The sequence below is a fragment of the Sceloporus undulatus genome, chromosome 4 (assembly GCF_019175285.1).
Source record: "Sceloporus undulatus isolate JIND9_A2432 ecotype Alabama chromosome 4, SceUnd_v1.1, whole genome shotgun sequence".
Classification (NCBI taxonomy): Eukaryota; Metazoa; Chordata; class Lepidosauria; order Squamata; family Phrynosomatidae; genus Sceloporus; species Sceloporus undulatus.
The window spans coordinates 163,692,349-163,714,381 of NC_056525.1; the positions used below are offsets into that span (position 1 = coordinate 163,692,349).

General features: G+C 37.6%; 1 protein-coding gene across 4 annotated transcripts in view; it reads left to right on the forward strand.

Annotated features, from left to right (window-relative positions):
- Positions 1-22,033, forward strand: part of ZCCHC2 (zinc finger CCHC-type containing 2) — a 35,612-nt gene that overhangs the window by 10,462 nt on the left and 3,117 nt on the right. The window contains exons 4-14 of one of the 4 annotated variants that reach the window (XM_042462079.1): positions 612-683; positions 1,457-1,569; positions 2,777-2,871; positions 4,872-4,955; positions 9,570-9,627; positions 11,545-11,677; positions 12,837-12,901; positions 14,776-14,819; positions 14,853-14,870; positions 18,431-18,559; positions 20,521-21,960. In XM_042462079.1, coding sequence (XP_042318013.1) covers positions 612-683; positions 1,457-1,569; positions 2,777-2,871; positions 4,872-4,955; positions 9,570-9,627; positions 11,545-11,677; positions 12,837-12,901; positions 14,776-14,819; positions 14,853-14,870; positions 18,431-18,559; positions 20,521-21,960 — 2,251 coding nt within the window. Of the gene's footprint in view, positions 1-611; positions 684-1,456; positions 1,570-2,776; positions 2,872-4,871; positions 4,956-9,569; positions 9,628-11,544; positions 11,678-12,836; positions 12,902-14,775; positions 14,871-18,430; positions 18,560-20,520; positions 21,961-22,033 lie in introns of all 4 variants that reach the window. The other 3 variants (XM_042462081.1, XM_042462078.1, XM_042462080.1) reach the window with 3 other exon arrangements.

A 22,033-nucleotide genomic window follows, 5' to 3' on the forward strand; every position in this document is an offset into this window, starting at 1 on the left:
CCTTACAGCTCCTTCCTTGCATATGAAGTGACTGGATAAATTAGACTGCATTCGATTCTGAAAAGTAAATGTATACTACTGCATAAGCAATGGTCCCTAAACTGTGCCCTTTAAGACATTTTGGACTTCAGCTCCCAGAAGCCTCAGCCATGTTGGCCAATAGTTTGGGATTCTGGGAGCTTCAGTCCAAAATCCCTTAAGGAGCACAGTTTGGGGACCACTGGCATAGAGGAAAATGGTTAAAATGCCAGATTCTCGTAGAATCATAGAGTTGGAAGAGACCGCAAGGGCCATCCAGTCCAACCCCCTGCCATGCACAAGTTTTAAATGCACAAGTAACAGTAATCTCTATGTACTATGTACTGTAGATACAAAAAGTAGACTATAAATTAAAATACAGTAACATTTTCAATTATTTCAGCAGTTTTGCGTTTTATTATTGTATCCAATTTTTTAAAAAAATCATTTCTTCTTCGTGGTCTCTGCAAATCACACAAATGGGTTATTTCTATTTCTACCTTGATCACATAGTGATTTAGTATCACATGTATTTAACTAATCCTGTAAAGATTATTACTATATAATTGTTGGTGATTGTTCCCCCTCATCAGGTGATCTGGTCTGATCATTCCATATCCTGTGTAACTAAAACACATCAAGAACTACAGGAATTTCTACTAAAAGTAAGTTTTCATTTGTTAGAAATAGGTAGCTTGTTAGTCGCTTGGTCTCCTTAGGATACAATACTAATTTAAGTGTCTGATCTGTAAGGTTGACTTTCAAATGCTGCCAGTGTATCAGTGAATAACAAAATACTTGTTGGATGAACATATTTACATACATCTTGAATTGATGGTTGTTTCATAATGCTAACCATTTTCCTAAGGCTGAATGAAAAGCAACAGTTTTTAGTTAGCAAGTAATAACTTGGTGTGTGGCAATATTCTTTTCTAGCTATAACCACATAATGTGCACAACTGAGTTGGATTTAGGAATTATGTAAGCAGTCTTGTGGCAATACTGCTAGTGGCAGATATACACCATTGGATCTAGCATTGATGGTGGCTGTGTAGAGAATGTGGGGAGAGAGAGAAAATGAATGATTCCATTCATCTCTGAATACTGCTACTGATTGACTTTCCCTGTGGTTTATTTGCCTTCATAGAAAAAAAGTTTCCCCATCCCAATGTACACAATGAATTTCAGTTGACAGTTCTAAAATAATGCATAGCATGATAGCTTCTTCCTCACCTGAGAAGAGTTGTACTTCTTATTAGAGAGTGACTATTTCAAACTCCAATTGATCTAATTTTATATTTTAGTTCAAATCCAAATTATTAGTTATATTTAAGAAACTCATTTTCACCTGACTCTGATGTATGCATTTCTGAGATGGGAAAGAGGGCTGGTAGTGGTGATCTAATTATTAATCAGTAACTAATATAATTCTCCTCAGCTTCCAAAGGATCTTTCTTCTGAAGCATTTGACAAGACTATTTTAGGAGCCTTAAATCAGGGGTTACAGAAGCAAGAAGAAAGGAGGCACCCAGACTTGGAACCTATGATAAGGTAAAACAAGAATTAAATATAGTTACTCAGTTTGACTTGCTAGTATAACATTCTATATTCCTTTTGTCATTAACCTGTGGTCATTAACCATCAAGACCTACATAGGATGCAGCCTTATGCCTAGTCAGATTATTGGTCCATCTAACTCAGTATTGTCAATATTGGTGTACTCAGCTTCAGTGAGTCTGGGGACCAGTTCCCCATTCCATAGCCCACTTCAGCTCTGCCAGTGAAATACAGTGGCAGTCCACAAATATTGTTTTTAAAGAGTAGTGTTTCCTTTCAAATGGGAATCTTTTTGAGGTGGGGAGAAAGGGAAAGTCATCAACAGAAAGCTGTTCAGTTTATAATAAGTAAAAAACCCCAAAAAAGCATAGTTATTGTTGTGCACCTTCAAGTCATTTCTGACTTACGTTGACCCTAAAGTGAGCCTGTCATGGGACTTCCTTGGCAAGATTTGTTCAGTGGCAGTTTGCCATTGCCTTCTCCTAAGTGACTTGCCTAAGGTCACCCAGTGGGTTTCATAGTCAAGCTGGGAAAAGCATAATACAAAATCATAAAAATGCAGCAAGTAGTTACATGAAAACTAGCATTTAAAATTGGTCAGATGCATAGTGGGGGGGGGGGGGGAGAGGGAGGGAGAAACAGGGTCACTTTATAGACAGCAAAGAGGAGATCAAGAAAAGGTCTGATGGATTTGGATTAGGAACTTCTGAAGATGTTGGGCCATGAATCCAAATTATTTTATCCGTGAGGGCCCAGTGGGCAATGGCAGAAAATACATGTAAACAAGCTTGATTAAGCTTGATCTTTCTTTCCCATCACACATCCATCTCTGTTAGATAACTGTAGTGTTAGAAACATGTGACAGTTGACTCACTTGTCTGTTCTGCAAATATATGTATGCATATGAAACTCATTGTGTGTGCAATGTGGTACATATGTAGTTGCGATTTTAATGCAAGCCCTGGAAATAATTTCCCCCTGTCCCCGGTGTTTGTAGATTACAGAAGGATGGACTAGGATTAATAATGTAGGACTTGACCTGTTCTTTTTTACAGAGATTTGATTTCATATTTACTAGTGTGTATTATTGAATTTGGGTTTAAAGGAGGAGCTGTTGATTTGAATTAATTAAAAAATAATTCTTGTATTTAGCTCCACATTTAATGGTTGACTTCTTTAACATGGATTTTACTTATTTTAGGCAGCTGTTTTCAACTACATCCCAAGCTTTTCTGCAGAATCGGAGAGTACACAACTTTTTTCAGTCTCTGTCCTCGGATTCATTGCATGTTCATAGTAAGAAACTACTAAAAAAATTTCATTCTTTTATGAACTCATCTCACTTTACTATGCTTTGGTTTAAGCGACACTTTTATTTGATTCACCAGACTAGTGGTTTAATCTGAATCCTAAGAATTTAGATTAAGCAACAAGTATTGTCAAAACAGTCTTAATACATTAGTCTGAAGATAGTCTCTTTGGATTGTATGCAGTGAGGTGAGGTGAAGGCAGCTCAGGGGACCAGTATTTGTCTTCCCACACAAACAGCCATGGGGGCTACATGCAGCTTCAAGGCTGCTCTTTGCCCACCTAGATAGTAGGTTACACTAAGAATAGAATATGTTTTATTTTTAGTGTAAGATTGAAATATTTGGTTATTGGGAAGGTATACCTTACTACAATAAATGTTGTCACACAATCTTTATCAGTATAGTTGATTGACCCTGCCTGATTCATGCCCTTTAGAGTCGTTCCCCAGATTCTTGCCCCTCAGCCCAGTAGAAAACAGTAGTTCAAGAGTTACTACTTCAAAATTCAGGAGATATCTTATGTATATTAAAAACTTGATTTAAAAAAAGTTTGATATACTGTCATTTAAGGCACCCAGTTGCAAAAGTTAAGGGGGAAATTCAGTATGCTCATTCTAAACTATACATTGGTTCAGTATTAATCAACAGATCTCAGTGAATGTACAGCCCATCCACCCCAACCACAGGCTTGCCATCCGTGGATTTGAGCATCTGCAGATGGCAAGCCCTGTTGGCCCTATGGCACACTGCTATTAAAAACCCATGGTTTTTGGTTTCCACGGTGGAGTCCAGAATAGAACTCCTGCAGATACTAAGGGCTGACTGTATTGGTATTGGCTAATGCATTGAAATGGACTACAATACAGGTATACCTCAATTAACTAAGTAGATATATTCTTGGGCATTCTAGTTTAAGGGAATTTGGAATGGAGAATATGTGGAAGCATGCACTAAGAGCAGAAGTTCCCAGGCTTTCTCATTTCACTGCGCTGTTAAGAGTGTCAGTAATTTTTTGAGGCTCTTCTAGACTCCCCAGAGTGAAAAGCATTTCTGTTTACTAAGTAGTTAGGTCCAAACAGCTTAATTAGTATTTATGTTCTAACCTAACAACTTATGTACCCTTCACAGATGAAAATGAAGAGCACACTTCTTACTTCCTCTCCTAGGTGTGGCAGTTGCTCTTGCTGTAGCCACCACCACTGTTTTTGTCACAGCCGGGCTCTGCTGTTGCTGCCATCTCATCCTCTGAGCCCTTCCCAGGCACGGTCTGTTGCTCCTTGTATACCCAGTTGCTTTGCTGGAGGATTGGCACACAGCTGGGCTGGAGCATCATCAGCATCAGCTTGGGTGGCTCTTCCTGAGGCAACATTGACGTACTACAGCTTGACATGGCTCGTGAAGGATTAGCTAGGCTGGGTAGAGGAATAGAAGTGCAGAAAGGAGGGTGATGACTCAGCCCTTTATCAACCTTGCCAACTGGAGAAAACAGCAGCAGTGAAGATGTAGGGCAGCGACTTGTCCATTAGTAAAATGTTGGTGCTGCACTGTGAGAATAGAGGCAGCCTCTTCCTCCAGCTGGAAAGGTTGCTACAGGCTGAGTTACCACTCTTTTTCTCTTCTGCTTCTATCATCCAGTGGAGCTGGGACAGAATCTTATATTTATATATATTAATGTGAATGAAAACCAAGTGGATCACTAAATAGGGATTTATGAGCTAAAAACTAACAGCCATTATTTAAGCTCATCCAATTCTAGATGCTCGTTTGGGACAAGATAACTTCAGCCCTCTCTACAGTGGCACAGTGAGCCTAATATTAGCAACTCACTCTAGTGTTGATGCTTTGTAAATTAATGCAGTTAGCTGCAAGATGGCTGAATTTATATAGCCTCTTAATTTGTCAGAGCTCTATGTAAAGCTACATAACTATTCTAAGCACTTCTAAGTCATGTCTTCTGAAGTTCTTACACATCTTTTGCCCTTTCAGATAACTTCCAGTCATCTCTAAAGACATCCAAGATACCAGAACACTTCAAAGAGGATAGCTCAGAAGCTTCAAGTCAGGAGGAAGGTAGGCATATATGCAGAAGAAACTCATGATTTTTTGAGTTGAGTTTGAAAAGTATTTTCAGACAACATTTTGAACTGTCATAGTAACAGTCTTGTTCTGGTGAAAATGGAAAACACGTGAGGTGAAAACTACTGAAAAACACTGAACCATTATTTCTACCCTGCCTAACTAAATTTTTGAAGTAAAGTTGGTGGATAATGTTTGGGGTGGGGGGCTGTTTATTTTGCTTAGCCAGTTGTCTGAGTTGGAAACCTGTTTGTATGACTTAAAGCAGGGTGGGCAACTGTGCAAGACTGGAATCCACATTAGTCCTCCAGGAGACCTTGTGCACTCACAAACACACACACATCCCACTGTACCTGCTCCCACAAAAAATGAACAGTTTTTTTATCTTCAAATGTTCTCCAGTCTAGAAAGTGATTCGTATCTACACACTGCAAAACCTCAGTGCATTCAGGAAGAGAAAGCATGTCCCCTACTGGGGACCAATTCATATGTGAAAACTAAATTAATTCAAAGGTATTTCCTTCAAAGTACCATGTTACTGTTCAAAAGCTAATAAGGTATCCCGTTTTTATTATTATTAAAATAGCAATTTACAGTGTGATTATTTTTATTTATATTATTATAGTGAGACCATAAAGTTTACTTGATAAGAAATTTAAATGAAATTGAGGAAGTTTACAAGCATGGTGTTGGACTAGGATTCTGGAGGTTTGAATCTCCAGGTAGATTGTATGCATATTTCATTGGAACTGAAGTGGGTGACTGTGGCACTCCAGATGTTCATGGTCTTTGCCTCCCATAGCCTGCATAACTAATGCTAATGGGATTCCTCCCACCCCCAAGCAACCGTAAATAGGAGTGCACCCAAACCCCTAATATTTTTTAATAGAATTTAATCTCCAAGGAAGCCTGTTTCAATTTCAAGGCAGGTGAAGCCTGTGCTTTTGTGCACACCCACGAACTAGTAATTTTGTTGAGATAAATTTACCTTTATGTAAAGGTACACTGCTACTAAACTTAAATATGCATGAGGACTTGGAAGTGAGCTTTACTGTGTTCCACAGGGTGTGCTATTCATTTTATTCCAGACAGGTTACTCCCTGGAAAGTGGATATTGCCTGATGATGCAGTCATGGAAATGAACTGCTGGATAGGGAATTTGGCTGTTGTAATATTTTTCCAAACTCTGATTGCACCCGGACATATGAGGTTTCTTTTGAGTAGTTATGATCAGCTGCTAAGTCTTACCCATGGTTCCAATTTTCCAGATGGTGAAACAAGCCTAAAACATGCCTTCGCAGGTAGTTAAACTTTCTGTAATGACTGGGCCAACATTTCCCCCAGCAGTCAGTAGTGCTTCAGTTTTTCTGTATGTGTGAAAAAAGCACTGCTTAAACCTGAGGGATATGCAGTAAGATCCCTCAAAAAACATACAGTATCTGTGGTAGTAAAGTCATAAGTACAGTGGTACCCCGGGTTACGAATTTAATTCGTTCCGCCGCCGCGTTCGTAACCCGAAATCCTTCGTAAGCCGAAAAAGCCATAGGCGCTAATAGCGAAAGCCGCGATTTCGTGCGAAAAAGCGCCGAAAAGGACCAAAAAATTTTTCGTAACCCGGAACAGTTTTTTTCTATGGATTTTTTTCGTAACCCGGAAATTTCGTAAGGCGGCGCATTCGTATCCCGGGGTACCACTGTATATTAACTTTACCCTAAATACTTATTAAATACTTATGTTCATGTATTCAAATCCAGATACATTTTAGCAAGCAAGGCAGGTTCAGTTTAATAATAGGAATAATATCTTGAGGGATCTGTATGCTCAAATACCTAATAGCTTCTGCCCACTGGTGAAACTGTCATTTGGCAATCAACCCACAACTATATCTGAATCCATTTCAAAAATTCTGATAGAAAACCAAATTCCTTTAAGATATTAAAAATAAAACACCAATTAATTTTGTTAAATGCTTTTTCTGCAATGTGTGAAATAATGGTCAGTATTTATATTTGAAGCAATCAGATTTAGAAGTAATTATCAGCTACAAATAATCATCAGTAACAAACAAAATGAAAGTAGAGTGTATCCACACTGCAGAACTAAAGCAGTTTGACACCAGTTTAACTGCCATGACTCTGGTCCAAAACATACTACAGAAATAATCCACTTTGAGATTGCTTTAACTGCCTTGGCTCAGTGATAGGGAATCCTGGGAATTCTAGTTTATTGTGAGACCAAAGCTCTCTGACAGAGAAGGCTCAATGTCTCATAAAACGAAGTTCCCAGAATTCCCTAGCATTGAGCCAGGGCAGTTAAAATAGTCTCAATCTGGATTAATTCTGCAGTGTGTTTTGGACCTAAGTCTTACAGAATCCTGAGATTTGTTGTTTGATGAGGCACCAAGCTCTCTTGACAGATCAGGCTGAATATGTCACAAAATTACAATTCTGTAGGATAGAGTCATGGCCCTTAAAATGGTATCAAAATACTCTAATTCTACAGTGCGGCTAACCCCTAGATTGAGTTCATTAATGTTGTTACTATGTTAACATAGTTACTACTAGCCCTGTTGCAAGTAGTATTTTGACACCAACATTTAATGACAAAGCTGCTCTATAATTTGTACATATAGAATGATCTTTTCCTGTTTTGAGAATAACAGAAATAAAGATTTCATAAAAAGAAATGGGAAAAGAACCTGATACAAGAATCTTTTCCAATGCAAAAAGGACTGAGAACCAAAATGTTTTATACCATTCGATGGCAAAACCATCTGTCTTGAAGTTTTCCATTTCTGAAAGATTCAATAACTCTTAATCTTCCATTTGCAAGGGAGCTTGTCAGAGATTGTTTAAATTGCGCATCCACTTGTGGAAAGATTAAACATAAAAAAGTCCTTAGATCAGATCTGCCAGGTCCTATACGTTTGCATATAATGTTGAATAAATTTTTTGAAATCCAAGTTAATATATTTTGGTGTAGTACAAAGGTTATTGTGTGAATCTTTCAAAAATCACTGGAATAAAATAGCAATTTTGTTGCTGCTTTAAACTGTTTGATAATATGCAATCTGGGGCCCTTTCATACTACACATTTGTAGCACTATGGTTTCACTTTAACTGTCATGGCAGTGTCCTGTGGAATCCTGGGGTTTATAATTTGAGAGCTTTCCAGTTGAGAATTTAAGTGCCTAGGTTCCAAGGAATGTCATGGCATTTAAAATGGAACCATAGTGGTATAATTGTGTAGCGTGAAATGACCTTAAGACTCTCCCTATCCCCCAGTACTTTTGATACATTAATGCAAGTTCTGCTTTAAACAAAAATGGGTAGTTCAAGTCATACTTGGCATGTTTCATTACAGATCTGGGGAAACTGCAAATCACTTTCGTAAAGCCCTTACTGTATGTTCTACTTCTTCCTCTTGAATTCTGAGCTGCTTCCTATGGGACACATACACTATAATCCTTGCTCTCATATAGACCTTTACATGCATGCCATTCAATAGCACATGAGGAGGCAGAACCTTCCTTATTAGCATAATAATCTTGAAGTTAGGCGTCCATTTACATTTTAACCTTTTCATAATTAGGGAATTGTTCAAACACCAAACTCTTGGGAAGATCAGGGAAGTAGCCTTTGGTATGATTAATTTGATTTAGCTGGTGAAGCAGAAGATGGCCTGAAAACACTTGAAATATTGTAGATGCTTTTCCTTATGCCAATTTACATGCTTTAAATAAAGCACACTTCATACACAGTCTCTTATGGGAAATCAGAAAATAGCATAGTAACATGTGTTCTCTTTGCTTGAAACAGTTTCTAAGTTCTCATGCATGTCTCAGCAGATCATTCTTAATAGACACCTTCAAATGTTGGACCATAAATGGGTGAGGGTATTCCTTACCTTCTGAGCTCAAAAGGATGCATTTGTTTTTTTACTCAGAATGAATCAACTCATTTTCAGAAAAGGGATTTTAATTTTCCAGAACTCAGTTTGTAGCATTAAACCTTACTTTGATTCATAAAAAATAATGGGCAAACATTTTCTAATTCAAATGTTTCTCCTTGGGTAATTTTTGTGTAAATTTAGAATGAATAGTTTTGTATTTAAAAAATCTTTTGTGTTTGCAGACACACATGTTCTTCTAAATTAGATTCCTGTAATGTGGAATTTAATTGAGGGTCGGTGTTTTTGGATCCTACAAGCTTTTGCTGTTTCAGAAAGACATATACTCCAGGGCTCAAAAACTAAACATTCATCATCTATTGTTCACTTATCAGAAGATCTCATTCCTTTAATTACACATGACTGTATATTTCACAGGTGTTAAATTTAAGAAAATGTATTTTTAGAAATACATTCTGTTTCTGTCAAAGTATATGCCTAGCCCTTGTTCATATCTCTTTGCCTCTCCATACCTTTCGTTTTCCCTTTCTGCATCTTTTCTTTGTAATCATATTTTAAAAATATTATATATATATAGATATAGATATAGATATAGATATAGATAGATAGATAGATAGATAGTTTTTAACTCACTGTGTAAGAGGGCTTCTGGTTAATTAAAGTAAACCTGATAATGTTTTCTTGTTCTTTTTCATCCAGAAATGATACCGCACACAGTGATTCACAAGAAACATAATGGAAAATGTCCTGTTGCCAGGTAGGTGTTAAATACTGCAGTGTGCTCTTTTCTTATTTAAGCTAATCTATGATGCTTGATTTCCATGTGAAGTACTGCTTTTCATCTTAATTTAAATGTAGGGGTAGCTAAAATGGAAATCAGTATTACTAGTCGATGTCCCACCAACATAACTTGAAAAGTTCTAGATTGTAATTGCAATTATATTTTTAGTAAATGGAAAAATAATGCACCTGAGAATTATAAATTTCTGACGATCACACGTGTAAATCTAAATACAGAAATATCTCCATTAACAAAGCCTCTGACAGTGAAGATTTTTTGTTTACAAAAGCTTTTTATGTTCCTCATCTTCTGTCTGGCTGGAATGCCAGCAGTAGCATTGGGAAGGTGGTGAAGGGAGCAGGAGAAACACATCATTTCAGTGTTGAATTGCAGCATCATGTGTGCAGTAAAAATAATGCAGAGTTTGAGCTGAGAAAGAACAGGATTCTGCTCTACCCAATCCTATTGCAGCCTTGTGTGCCTGCCTACAAGTGGCAAGGTAAACAGAAACTGACCCCCGAATCATTCACTTAGGCATGTGTGGATAGAAAAACAGAAAGAGGGGCGAGTAAATAAACTTGCCTCACCACCTGCCACCAACATGTTAAAAATCTGTTAAGTTTAGCCAGTGAACTTTAAATTCTAAGAAAAGTGGAGGCTGGTAAAATAAAAATTAATCCCTGGATGCATTTTGGAAGAAGCCTTCAAGCGATTGCTAGAAGATTCAAAATGCTTTTGTGTGTGCTTATACAAAGCTTATTTGACTTAATTATTTCATTTCTCATGTAAGAATTTGTTAACACCCTTGCTGACAAAAGTGGGAGCTCTACTGTTGATTTGGTCCAATTCCTTTTGAGTGACACCAACGACTATGTTACACATAGAATGGCTCTTTTTGCCATGGCTGCAAAAAAAAAAGATTAGAAAGAGAGAGTTAAATAAAATTGCCATAAATTGCCAGGGAGACACCAGGTATTAATTAGATTTTAATGATTATATCATATTTGTTTACTAATATCCAGGAAAGATGTCTCTTTTTCCATTTGCCCTTTTTAACAGTTAACTATTTTTAACTGCACATTAAATGTTGGGACATGTTTTATCCTTTGTATTCTGTGCCTTTTGATTTGAATATTTTATGCTTTTTGATAAGCTCATTTTGTCATGGCCTTTGGCTAGTACAATAAACCTTAACTTGAACTATTTCTCATGTGCGTATAGTTAGTTTATGAACAAAAGATCTGCTGAAACATGTTGGAATTGCACTCTGTGTGTGTTGTAGGATTTCTTATTGTTTCCCATGTTTTTGCTGCCTATGTTCCTGAATTTTATGTTAAAAAAAGTAATGCCCAAGAACACATCTGTTTTGTTAACTAAGGTATACCTGTACTGGAGAATTTGTTTTGGTTTCCTTTAAATCAGCCTTTTTTTTTCAGTGCTGTCACCCAACAACCATTTACCTCCTCCAGAACATTTAGTAATGTTTTTTTGTACTCAAGTTACACATAAATCATAATTCCCATGTATCGCTGAAAGTAATGGTGATAGTTGTGACATAAAAAACTCTTTAAAACCTAGGGCCTCTCCTTTCTCCTCCCACGGAGCCTCACCTTACTCGCACCATCTCTTCAGTGTTTTAAAGGGATATAGGTGAACATCACAACCTGTTTCTGCTGGAAGGTAAATGTTTGGGGAGCAACACCCCCCCCCATTAGCGTGTCATGTGGTGCGATTCAATCTGCCTAGTGAGATCACTGTTGTTACAATCTAGGTATCTTGATTCCTACATCTTGAAACAGCATCAGTTGAGGAAAAGTAAGATACTTTCATTTCATTTGTTAGATTGCAAGACTGGACATACTTTCAGTTTCAATATCTTATCTTTTGTAATAGCACTGTTAATACAAAATGCTCTTCATTGGATGGCTTTGATGTAATGCACTCTGAACACAATGGTGTGGCAGATTGGAGAAGAAAAGGCTGTGTGCTTCAGCAGCATCCGGAACACTGCACATTGCTTGATCAGGTATTTTTAAAATACACACATATGCACACAGAGAGCAGAAAGCACATATTAACAAATGGCAGCAAAACATAATAGTAAAAGGAAAAATCATTTCCAACCTTTATATAATCATGGGTTTCATTTTTAATATTACAATGTTATAATAACAATTTGTTCTAGTGGTAAACTATCATGAATCCTGGTTTAAGTAAAAAGGCAGGGTGTAAATAAAGTTGATAATAGTAATAATAACTGCTTTTTCTCACTTGGATGAAGCATTGCTGTTCATTGCCTGAATATGGGTGAAAAGCTGCCTAAACCAGTCCCAGCATTAGAGCCTGCCATGTCCTGTTCTTTGAACAGATGGTACAATTCCCTATGTGAATTTTGGGTTAGATTTGTAATGACCTCTACTCCGTCTTACAGGTATGATGCTACCATAGGCTTTTAGCTAGCAATTTTGTGTGCTGATTTGAAGCAATGGAACTAATGTATGAAGTTTGCTTTATCTGAACTATATCTTGTCTTAGGCAATAGATCTGCTAGGTATCTGAACTGGAATATGCTGACATTAGCATTTATCAGAAAATTAAGGTCCAGTTAATACAAATAAGTATCTTGGGAATGTGCTGCATCATTACTCTCTTGTGATCTGGTGGTGCTCACACACAAGGACAAATTATGAGAATTGATGTATTCATTAGGGATCTGATTTCTGTTGGGAGTTGCCAGATTATGACTGCCATGAATGGTGTCACTGCCCAATTGCCAATCATACCTACTTTTCCATGAAGTGTCTATATGAGGTCCAGGATTTGAAGTGCAGAAAGAATGATTAGAACAACATGAAATCTGAGTTTCATGTTGTAATGTCTAACCTCATTATCAGCGCAATAAGCTGTTCTATTCAGCTTCACCACCATAATAGAACATGTCAAAATCCTTAGTTATTTGTGGAGCGTAAATGTCTAGCATAGTTTCCATGCAAATTTGGCAAGATGACAATAGTATGCTCAGTAAATACTTTTGAAAAGCTTAATGATTGCCCACAATCTTAATTCTAAATGGGCAACTGTTACTTGTCAGAAGGATAACTTGATATTAGTGCTGTATCTGGTGGCTGAGCTAAAATTGTGGAATTTTTGATAGAAAATGTCTGATCTGTTTCTTTGTCATCTAGAATGCAGAAGAGAAGAGGAACTTGCCTGTGATAAGCAAGAAGAAAGGAAAGCTGCAACCAGAAAAGTAGGTGTTAATTTCACTTATTAAAAACGATCGTAAGAGTTCAATGGCTGTTACATGTGGTATTTAATTTGTTTCTGTTCATGGTAAATGAAACACCTGTCTTTTAAAATAGTAAAATAATCAGTGTAATGGATACTTTTAGTCAACTATTGTAGGCTGACAAAGAGAACACTTGTAAAACAGAACAATACTAAAGTAACTTAGATTTTGTGAAAAGGTATCAATAGCAGAGTTCACTATTAGTGAGCTCTTTGAGCACAAGGGAAGCATATTCAAGGTCAAAATAGCTTGTGTAAACTACTCTCTCTTCTACATAAAGCTAACATTAAATATTTGGAACCACTGTCTGTCTCTGTTTCACTTTAGAAACACCAAGATCATCTTAAATCCTTTCTATATAGTGGGCATCCTGGGTGGCAATCTGACAGAATTTTGCCACTTTTTACAGAAATTGCCTGACATTTCTCTGTAGGTTCTGGTACAGAGTACCCTTTGCAATTTGTTGAAAACAAAGTTATCCCCAAGGCAGCAACTATTTAACTCCTTTCTATTGCTGACTACTATGATTGACTCAGGAACTGAATCCAGGTTTGAATTAAACTGAAAATCCCAAGGTCCTTTGATAAAGTTGAGCATTCCAGGAACGTGTTTATCTCCCAACAGCAGAGCTGCCACATGTTCTTTGTTAGATGAATAACCAAAATACATCCTCTAGCAATTTCCCCTCCATCCCCCCTCCATAGGATTAAAAAGGGATAGATACACTTACAGTGGTAGCAATAGTTTTTCCTTTTCCTTTTTTAGACTCCAATTTGCTTGGAAAGAATATAAGTGAAAAGCTCACATAGGACTTTTAGTTCTCCCTTGCCTTTGATGGTGGTCCACATTTTACCCCAAGTGGATGTTAAGTAAAAAATATGTTCCCTTTCATCGTACTATACTTTGTAGCTAGAAAATATATTTTCTTCTTCATAGTCCTTGTTAAAAAAAATGGGTCACTTGCACAATACCTCCTAAAAACCTATTTACTCTCTTTTTGTGTGTGTGTGAGGGGGGGGGGCAACCAGAAGCTTCTGTGGTAAAGTACGTTTCACCACAAGTGATAACAGCTTCTTTTTATTTAAGAACAAGGCAGGGCCAGCAAGTCATAGCAGCAAAACAGGGGAAATGAAATTCATGGAGGAAAGGTGTCTTTTGAAATGGCAAGAGGCTGTGTTAATTTGCCAATAAATGGTCATCAGTGCCTAATCCTTTTTTTCCTCTTTTCTCTTATGAGAATGGGAGAATAGGGAGAAAGTATTCCCTATTCTCCCATTCTCACATCGAGTTAAAACAACAGAGTTAACACACATGAGTTAAAACAAGTAACATATGAAAGCAAAATACCTGACTTCATTTATATAGTATTTCTTGAGCCTCCCTTATCTAAAATTCCAAAATCCAAAACTTTTTTCATAGATGAGTGAGATAGTGACACCTTTGCTTTTTCATGGTTCACTGTACACAAAATTTGTTTCATGCACAAAATTATTAAAAATATTGTATATAAAATTAATTTTACTTTCAGGCTGTGTGTATAATGTGTATGTGTAATATAAATTAATTTCGTGCTTAGACTTGGGTTACATCTCCAGGATATCTCATTATGTATGTATATGCAGATATAGGTACAGAATCTGAAAAAAATACAGAACACATCTGGTACCAAGCATTTCAGATAAGGGGTGCTCAGCCTGTAATGCATTATAATGGTGACAATAAAGTGTTAAACAATTTGATTCAATAGCTTTCAATTCTAGCCAGGTTTTAGTCCTAAAGCTTTCAGGTCTAATCAGTAATAGACCCTTCTGACAAATGTTTGTTTCTCTACACAGAGATAAAGGAAAGAGAAATGACACCAGGTTAGGCATCAGAAGTAACTGTGTAAGAGTTGCAGATACTTACCATCTCCACCCAGGAATAGCAAAAGGTAGGAAATGTATTTAGGACATTGTTCCAGTACTTTGAAGTTTTTATGAATTCTGTTTTAGTTTTTGTTATATTCATTGATGTCTTACAAATAATATGCAATATACTGCCAAAGTTTGTAAGACAAGATCAAATTTCACTTTGAGAAGACCTTTAAATCTAGTTTCCATTAGCAAATTACATGTTGTTAGAGTCTCCTAATATAAATAATCAGTATTCTATGTCATGGTCTCTGTGTTTTGCCTGTGAATTCTGTACCTGCATGGGATTATTCTTTAACAAATGGGCTACTGTTCATGCTCTCTGTGTGAGTGGAGATCTTATGCTACCAGTGCTGTGAAAAGTGGCAAAATGAGCACCATCTCACTCTGTTCTCATCTGATCACTGTAATAGCAGGGACCTCTGGAGGGACCTCTCCTCAATACATTCTCTGGATGACTGAGCAATCCACACTCAAGGCTTTTCTTTTTCATAAGTACAACATCTACTTATTTGTCTACAGAGAATTTAAAAGTACCAAGTCTCTTAGGCTGGTGGTAGAGAGAAAATTACCAATTTTGAAGGGTATGCCCAGGGTATAATGATTTTCTATTAAATGGGGAGCATTCTTCTGCAGGGCTGGATAGCTGAGACTCAAGATATTGGGACTGCAGTACATCTACATCTTCATTGATAGTTAAATCGTTAGTATTATGAGCCTTACCCATTGTAGTTTGAGTCATCCAAACTCTCTCTTAGAAGCACCCATTATGTTTCGTCTCATCCCTTCAGGATCTTTCAAGTAGTGTATGCTCATCTCTGCTTAGAAAGATGAGACTCAAGGCAATTCTTCAAAGCTGATAAGTGAGTGTGAATGTAGGGTCACAATGTGCCCCTGTTGTTCGTTTCTAGAGAAGCATGTGGAAGCATTTTTGTGATTGGATTGAAGGTATTTAGAATGGTGGTAGGGAACTTTCTTTGGCCTAGGAACTAAATTCCAATTTGATATGGGTTTGGGAGTCTGCACTGAAGAGGAGTTAACGACAGAAAGTAGGACCAAAGCAGAGTGAGAAGATGCCAGGTATAAATGTTATCTATATGCCCCCATGCAACAGTCTAAATGAAATTCTGATGTTGATGACATTTAGTGTTTTGAAATTTTGCAGAACTGGTTGAGTAGCATCAGGAAAATTCTGTAACAAGTTAGGAAATTAAATCCCATATAGTGTATCTCACAACAGCATTAAACATGTACAACAGCACATCTGCTGTCTCCTAAATCACTTGGTCTCTTTCTGTACCCTTTCTGCATTTTCAGTGATCATCTCCTTGGTACCAGTCATTCTAGATTTGGCATGTTCACCTCTCTATATCTGTAGTGCCAGCAACTCTATATAGAACAGGAAAACACAACCCAATCCACCCCGTGGCAGTTCTTCATTGTCAGCAGGATAGTGAACTGTGTATCTCCAGTGTAGTCTTGTTTCTTTTTATGTCTAGAGTGAAAGTTGTACTGTGACTTTATCTGTCTAGCCTTGCCATTTCTTCCAAAGGAAATTGCTGAGTTTCATCAATCAGCTTTCTTCCTCCCCTCTTCCCTTATTTTTCCCCTTATTTTGCCTGATAGTGAATTCTGGAGAACATTTTTATGACATTTGTTGCGGTTTAATAAAGGTATAGCTTGCACCAATCATGGATTTTAGATTTTTTTCCCTTTTAGCCAATATGGGTACCTTTTCTTCTTGAAGAATGGCCTTTGTAAGCATTAAACAGCTAATCTGGAAGAAGAGGATTATGCTACTTAGTTTGCTGCCTAGTATGACTTCTCTTGAACTTTTTGCACAGTACATAATCTAAATAAATAGTAAGATTTGATTTTTAAAACATCAAAAATAAGTTTAAAAAAACCCCCAATTTTTCTCTGCTTTTGTTACCTCCTAACAAGAAACCAGTCTGTTTCGTTTAAGAATGGAGAAATATCCAGATAACTGCTGGAGTTTGTTTACAAAAATGAAGACCCAGCCTCTGCATATTTCATCTCAACAATTTAAGGACAGTCCTAGGTGCAACCTGAAACCACCATAGTGCCTAGCAGCAGTAAATTTAAATGTCTGAAGCTTTCTCCTACAATCTTACCAACATGTCTAGAAGCAAATTCCATTGCTTCAATGTTTAAAATTTTCCTCTATCACCACATTTTTATGAACATCTTGGAGAAGACCTCTGGAAAACTCTGAAGCTTGCTCATTATTTTGTGGCATTTTAGTTCACTCTAATAGATTTTTGGATTTTTTTAGAATAGCAGATGCTGCTTCCTTTGTTACTTTTCCTAACTGTTAGAAGGTATATACTCAGTCTTGATCTGTGAAGAATTGTGGCCTTTAACAGAGTAGGACTCGCTTTTCAGGATGACCTTTTGATTTTTTTTAATGCCAGTCCTAAAAGATCTATGCTTCCCTTGAATTTCTTGCAAGTTGGTTGCATAAACTGTCTATTATGTACTTCCTAAGTAGCTACTTCTTTCCAAAGTGAAAGGTTATGTTCTCCAGGGATTTGGTGTATCAAATGTATATATTAGGAACAGAATTACCTCTTGAAAATTCCATGCTTGTGCCTGTCCTTCCCTTCCATCTTTATCAAATATGCAATGGAATACTTGAATGAAATTATGCTGCGTTAGGTAGAGAAATTCTTCACAGACTGTATTCAGATTTTCCAACTGTCAAAGACTTTTTTTTTAACCTGGGACTTCTGTTTTCTTACCTATAACATATTTTCAACTGGGCACCTGTTCAGTCTCCTTATTTGCTGCAAATGCTTGTACTTGAGGAAACATCAGTGTGATAATTGTGAAGGAACTGGTTGGAAAGACAGTCTTCTCTCTTAAGGCATGCATAATAATAATGAGGTTTCTTCTGGAGAGGAAAACAGAAAAGTATTTGTTCCCTGAACAAGTTCTGGAAAGTTACTAAATTGTCTGTGTAGGAAATATAGATGATAACTCAAACAGTAGCAGTCACAGTACTGTCAAGGGCAGAAAGCACAGTAGGTATGTATAGAATTTATTTGCAAGGCTAGAGTTGAAGGTCATGTTATTTGTACAGACTGCAGTCCACATAATCATACAATTAAGGACAGGCACTCCAGGGGCTTGGTTTTTTGTTTGTTTTTACTTGAACATCAGCCCTTTATGTCACTTGAGTTGCTTTTGAAGCAGACTGAACTGTCAGAAGTATTGTTACATGTTAGGGAGATTATCTGTTCAAAGACAGAAATTCAAAAATCCCGCTGTGTATATCTAAATCCTTTGCAATTGAAGTAACTTTATGAATCTCAACCATAGATTCTGGTGAATTGTGACAGTGTTTTTATGCTACATAAGGATATTTTTTTAGTGTCACTGTTAATTTTTTTCCATTTATTGTTTTATATTGAGTAGAAAGTGCTGAGTAGAATTGTGTTAGAGAGCTGGATGTTTTGGTAGTGGGGTAAAAGGTAAAAGATACAGAAGGAAACAATTTGATATGCATACTCCTTGATGGTCTTCAGCAGTAACCTTGCTGATATGAAATCTTTTCTAGATTCAAATTTAAATGTTACAGTTGGACATGACACATGTGGAGAAACCTCTTCAGAAAGTTACAGTTCTCCTTCTAGTCCACGGCATGATGGAAGGGAAAGCTTTGAAAGTGAAGAAGAGAAAGACAGAGGTTGTATTTGTATATTTTAAAATAATAAAAATATACAGACTCACTTTACCATACTGTTTAATTTGGAGTGGTGTACCAGGCTAGTAGGTTGCAGGAACAGGTTTAACAGCTTCACTGATAACACAGCTGGTATATAGATTCTAACTGAAGAAGATAACCTCTTCAGAATACCTTTAAACCAGGGAGGGCAAAATGTGTTTCTTGGGGTTGCATGCAAGCTCTCGGAGCTGTTTTTTTTATCCCCCCTCCCTCCCAACTGCCTTTTTCCTGGACAAACCTCCCACCTGCCACTGCGTTTGCCACTGTTGGAAGCCTCCAGGAATGACCATTTGTTTTAAAAATATGTTTGTGGAGCCCTGCCCCCCTTTGCCAAACATAAGCATGTTATTATAAACAAGAAATAGATTTCTAGCTACTTTTCTTGGTTTTGCTTTTTGACATTTTTGGCAATTGTGCAGGCTTGCAGAGGGTGCTAGGGGCAGAAAATTAGCCCTAGGTGTGCCACAGGCGCCCATCACTGCTCTAACAAATTGCCTTAAGTCTTGGATCCTCTCTGTTGAGGAACCCATCTGTAACTAAATCATTATTATCTAAGAAAACTGCAGAATATCTTCAGAAGCATTCAGAACTTTATACTACAATGTAACCTTTAATTAACCTTGCAAAATTCCCAAATAATTTTCCCCCTATGTAGTCATGTTCAGTATGGCTTTAAACACCACTTCAGAGACAATAAAGAGACAAGCATTCTGTATAGCTGCATGCTTTACATCCATCCATCTTTACAATAAATCTCTGCTCTTCCTGTGTGTTGTTAGCAACTTTTGCTGTATTTGCTTTCTAAAGTCAACTTTATGATATGAGTGTGGGCTTTGCCAGCGGTAAGTTGGCTTTGCTCTATTCATACAAATTGACATGCCTTATCTGTTCTTGATTTTATGCCATTTGCCAATTTTTGGTTATACAGTTGGGCTTTTCAGCCTAAATTTTGTATTGATGTTCACCCCAGTGAACATATTTTAATTCTCATTGTTGTTTTTCTATATCAGTACATAACTATTTTGTAGCTTTCCAATTTAAAAGTAGTTATGTTCATGCAGGAGAAGGATATAAATGCCTAGTAGTCACAATGGCTAGTAGTCAGCAACTTCTAGTATCATATAGTATGCCTCTGAGTATCTGTTACTGGGGATTTTATTCATATCATATTTGTAGACTTTTGACTGGTCACTAAGGGAGCACTTAAGTTTCTAGTTTAATCTCCAAAGCCAGGAGGACCCCAAACCACATTTTCTCACAGCCAACCAAACTTCTGAATTGCAGGGGGTGGTACAACATTAACCAGGCTTCTAAGATCTGTATCTGAGTTTAGAAAAAAATCTGTTTATCTGCTATTAGTAGCCATGAGAAAACAGCTTTGCTGTGAAAATTGATGGTAGGTAGGAGCATAATGTGTGGTTCCATATGCATATGCAATCCACTGAAATTAAAGAGATGAGTATGTATGTGTGTATGTGTACATGTATGTATTTTCTCACACCATTGTAACAGATGTAGCCCTTAGGACTGAAAATGTTGGCCAGCTTTTCAGTAGGCTGGAATATTTCTTTAAAGAAATATTTAAATATGTTCACACAAATACTCCCTACATTAGTAATTCCTTTAAGCTAAGAGAAAAATGCCTATTCCAGGATAGGTATATTATTAAAGCTGTTTAAATGATGACTGTATAGTTGTTTTGCAGCTTTAATTTTTAATATAGAATACTTGCTTCCTGTAAGCCAGCAATGGGAAATGGAAGTAACAGGCTGCAGAAGTCAATATAAGGAAAGCTTTAACATTTCCTTTCCTTTCCTTTCTATAGAATAGCATATGATTAAAGCTAGGCTTTAAATCTTGCTTTAAAATTATTTTAGAAACTTTAATGTTGTAATTGTTTAATGATGTCTTATTTTCCACAGATACAGATAGCAATTCTGAAGATTCTGGGAACCCAAATGTGATGAGATTTACTGGCTTCAACGCTACAGACCTTACTAACTCACCTGCACAGATTCCAGTGAGACCAGACAATCAGAATATTGTAGAGGATCCTTTGAATTCACAGTTTCAACACATTTCCTTCATGCCTGCCCTGCACTGTGTGGTGCTTAATGGTGCACAGAAACCTGAATCAGTAGTTCCGCCACCAATATCTGCCGATGGAAAAGGTTTAGGAATGGTGGTTACAAATTCAGCTCCTGTTGGAATGGGTTCAGTTGGTGAATCTGACAAACACATTGAACTTCTGCCTTCCCCTTTGCCAACCACTTTTCTCCCACCGACAGTCCAGCCCGGTAGCCCTGCATTACACTTAGCAGTACAAAGAATGAAAATATCTTCACCACAGGCATCATCTGAAAATTGTGCAGTTAGTGGACCACCACCACAACAAACAGGAAACTTAAGCATTGGATCACCCACCACTGCCTTTATCCCAGTCCACAATCCAGGTAACTTTCCAGGATCCACGGTTCCTACTACAGATCCAGTCTCAAAACCTGCATCCCATGTGATGAGCTTAAATCAAATGGTGCCTCATGTTGAGGGAAGCACAGGAGTGATTCCTCAACCTCCCAGTCTAAAAGTAGTAGTTCCTGCAGCTGGTCTATCCACAGCACTTCCACCAGCTCCTTTTACTGTACCAGTGACTCTTCATGCTACCAGTGTATTGCCCAATCAAAGTACCCCTGTGCTGAACACTGTGGCATCAACACCACCTCCACCATCTGCTCTCTGTGTTAGTCAGGTACAGCCTACTGTTCCTCCTGCAATACCTACCCACACGCCAGGCCCTGCACCTAGTCCAAGCCCTGCTTTAACACATAGCACTGCACAAAGTGATAGCACATCTTATATTAGTGCTGTTGGGAATACTAATGCAAATGGGGCCTTATTGTCTCCACAGCAGTTGGGGTCTGGGCCGTGTGGGTCTTGTGGTCGTAGATGCAGCTGTGGGACCAATGGAAGTCTTCAGATTAACAGTTATTTTTATCATAATCCACTTCCTGGACAAGTCTACAGAGTTCCACCTTTCTTTACTCTGCCATCACTTTGCAATGGTAGCTACCTCAATCAAGCACATCAAACCAATGGAACACAGATTCCTTTTTACTTGCACCGGGGCCCATATCCAAATGGGCTGATGCATGACCCAGTAATGGGGAGCCAAACCAACTATGGTATGCAGCAAATGGCAGGATATGGGAGGTACTATCCTGTGTATCCAGCTCAAAATGTAGTTGCCAATACTAATGGAGCATGTCCCAAGAAGAATGGGAATGTGTCCTGTTATAATTGTGGTGTTAGTGGGCACTATGCACAGGACTGTAAGCAGTCATCTATGGAAGCCAGTCAACAAGGTAATCATAACTCCCAACACAGTTGCTTCTGAATACATTGAGTTTTTGTTATTGATCATGCTACCCCATTCAG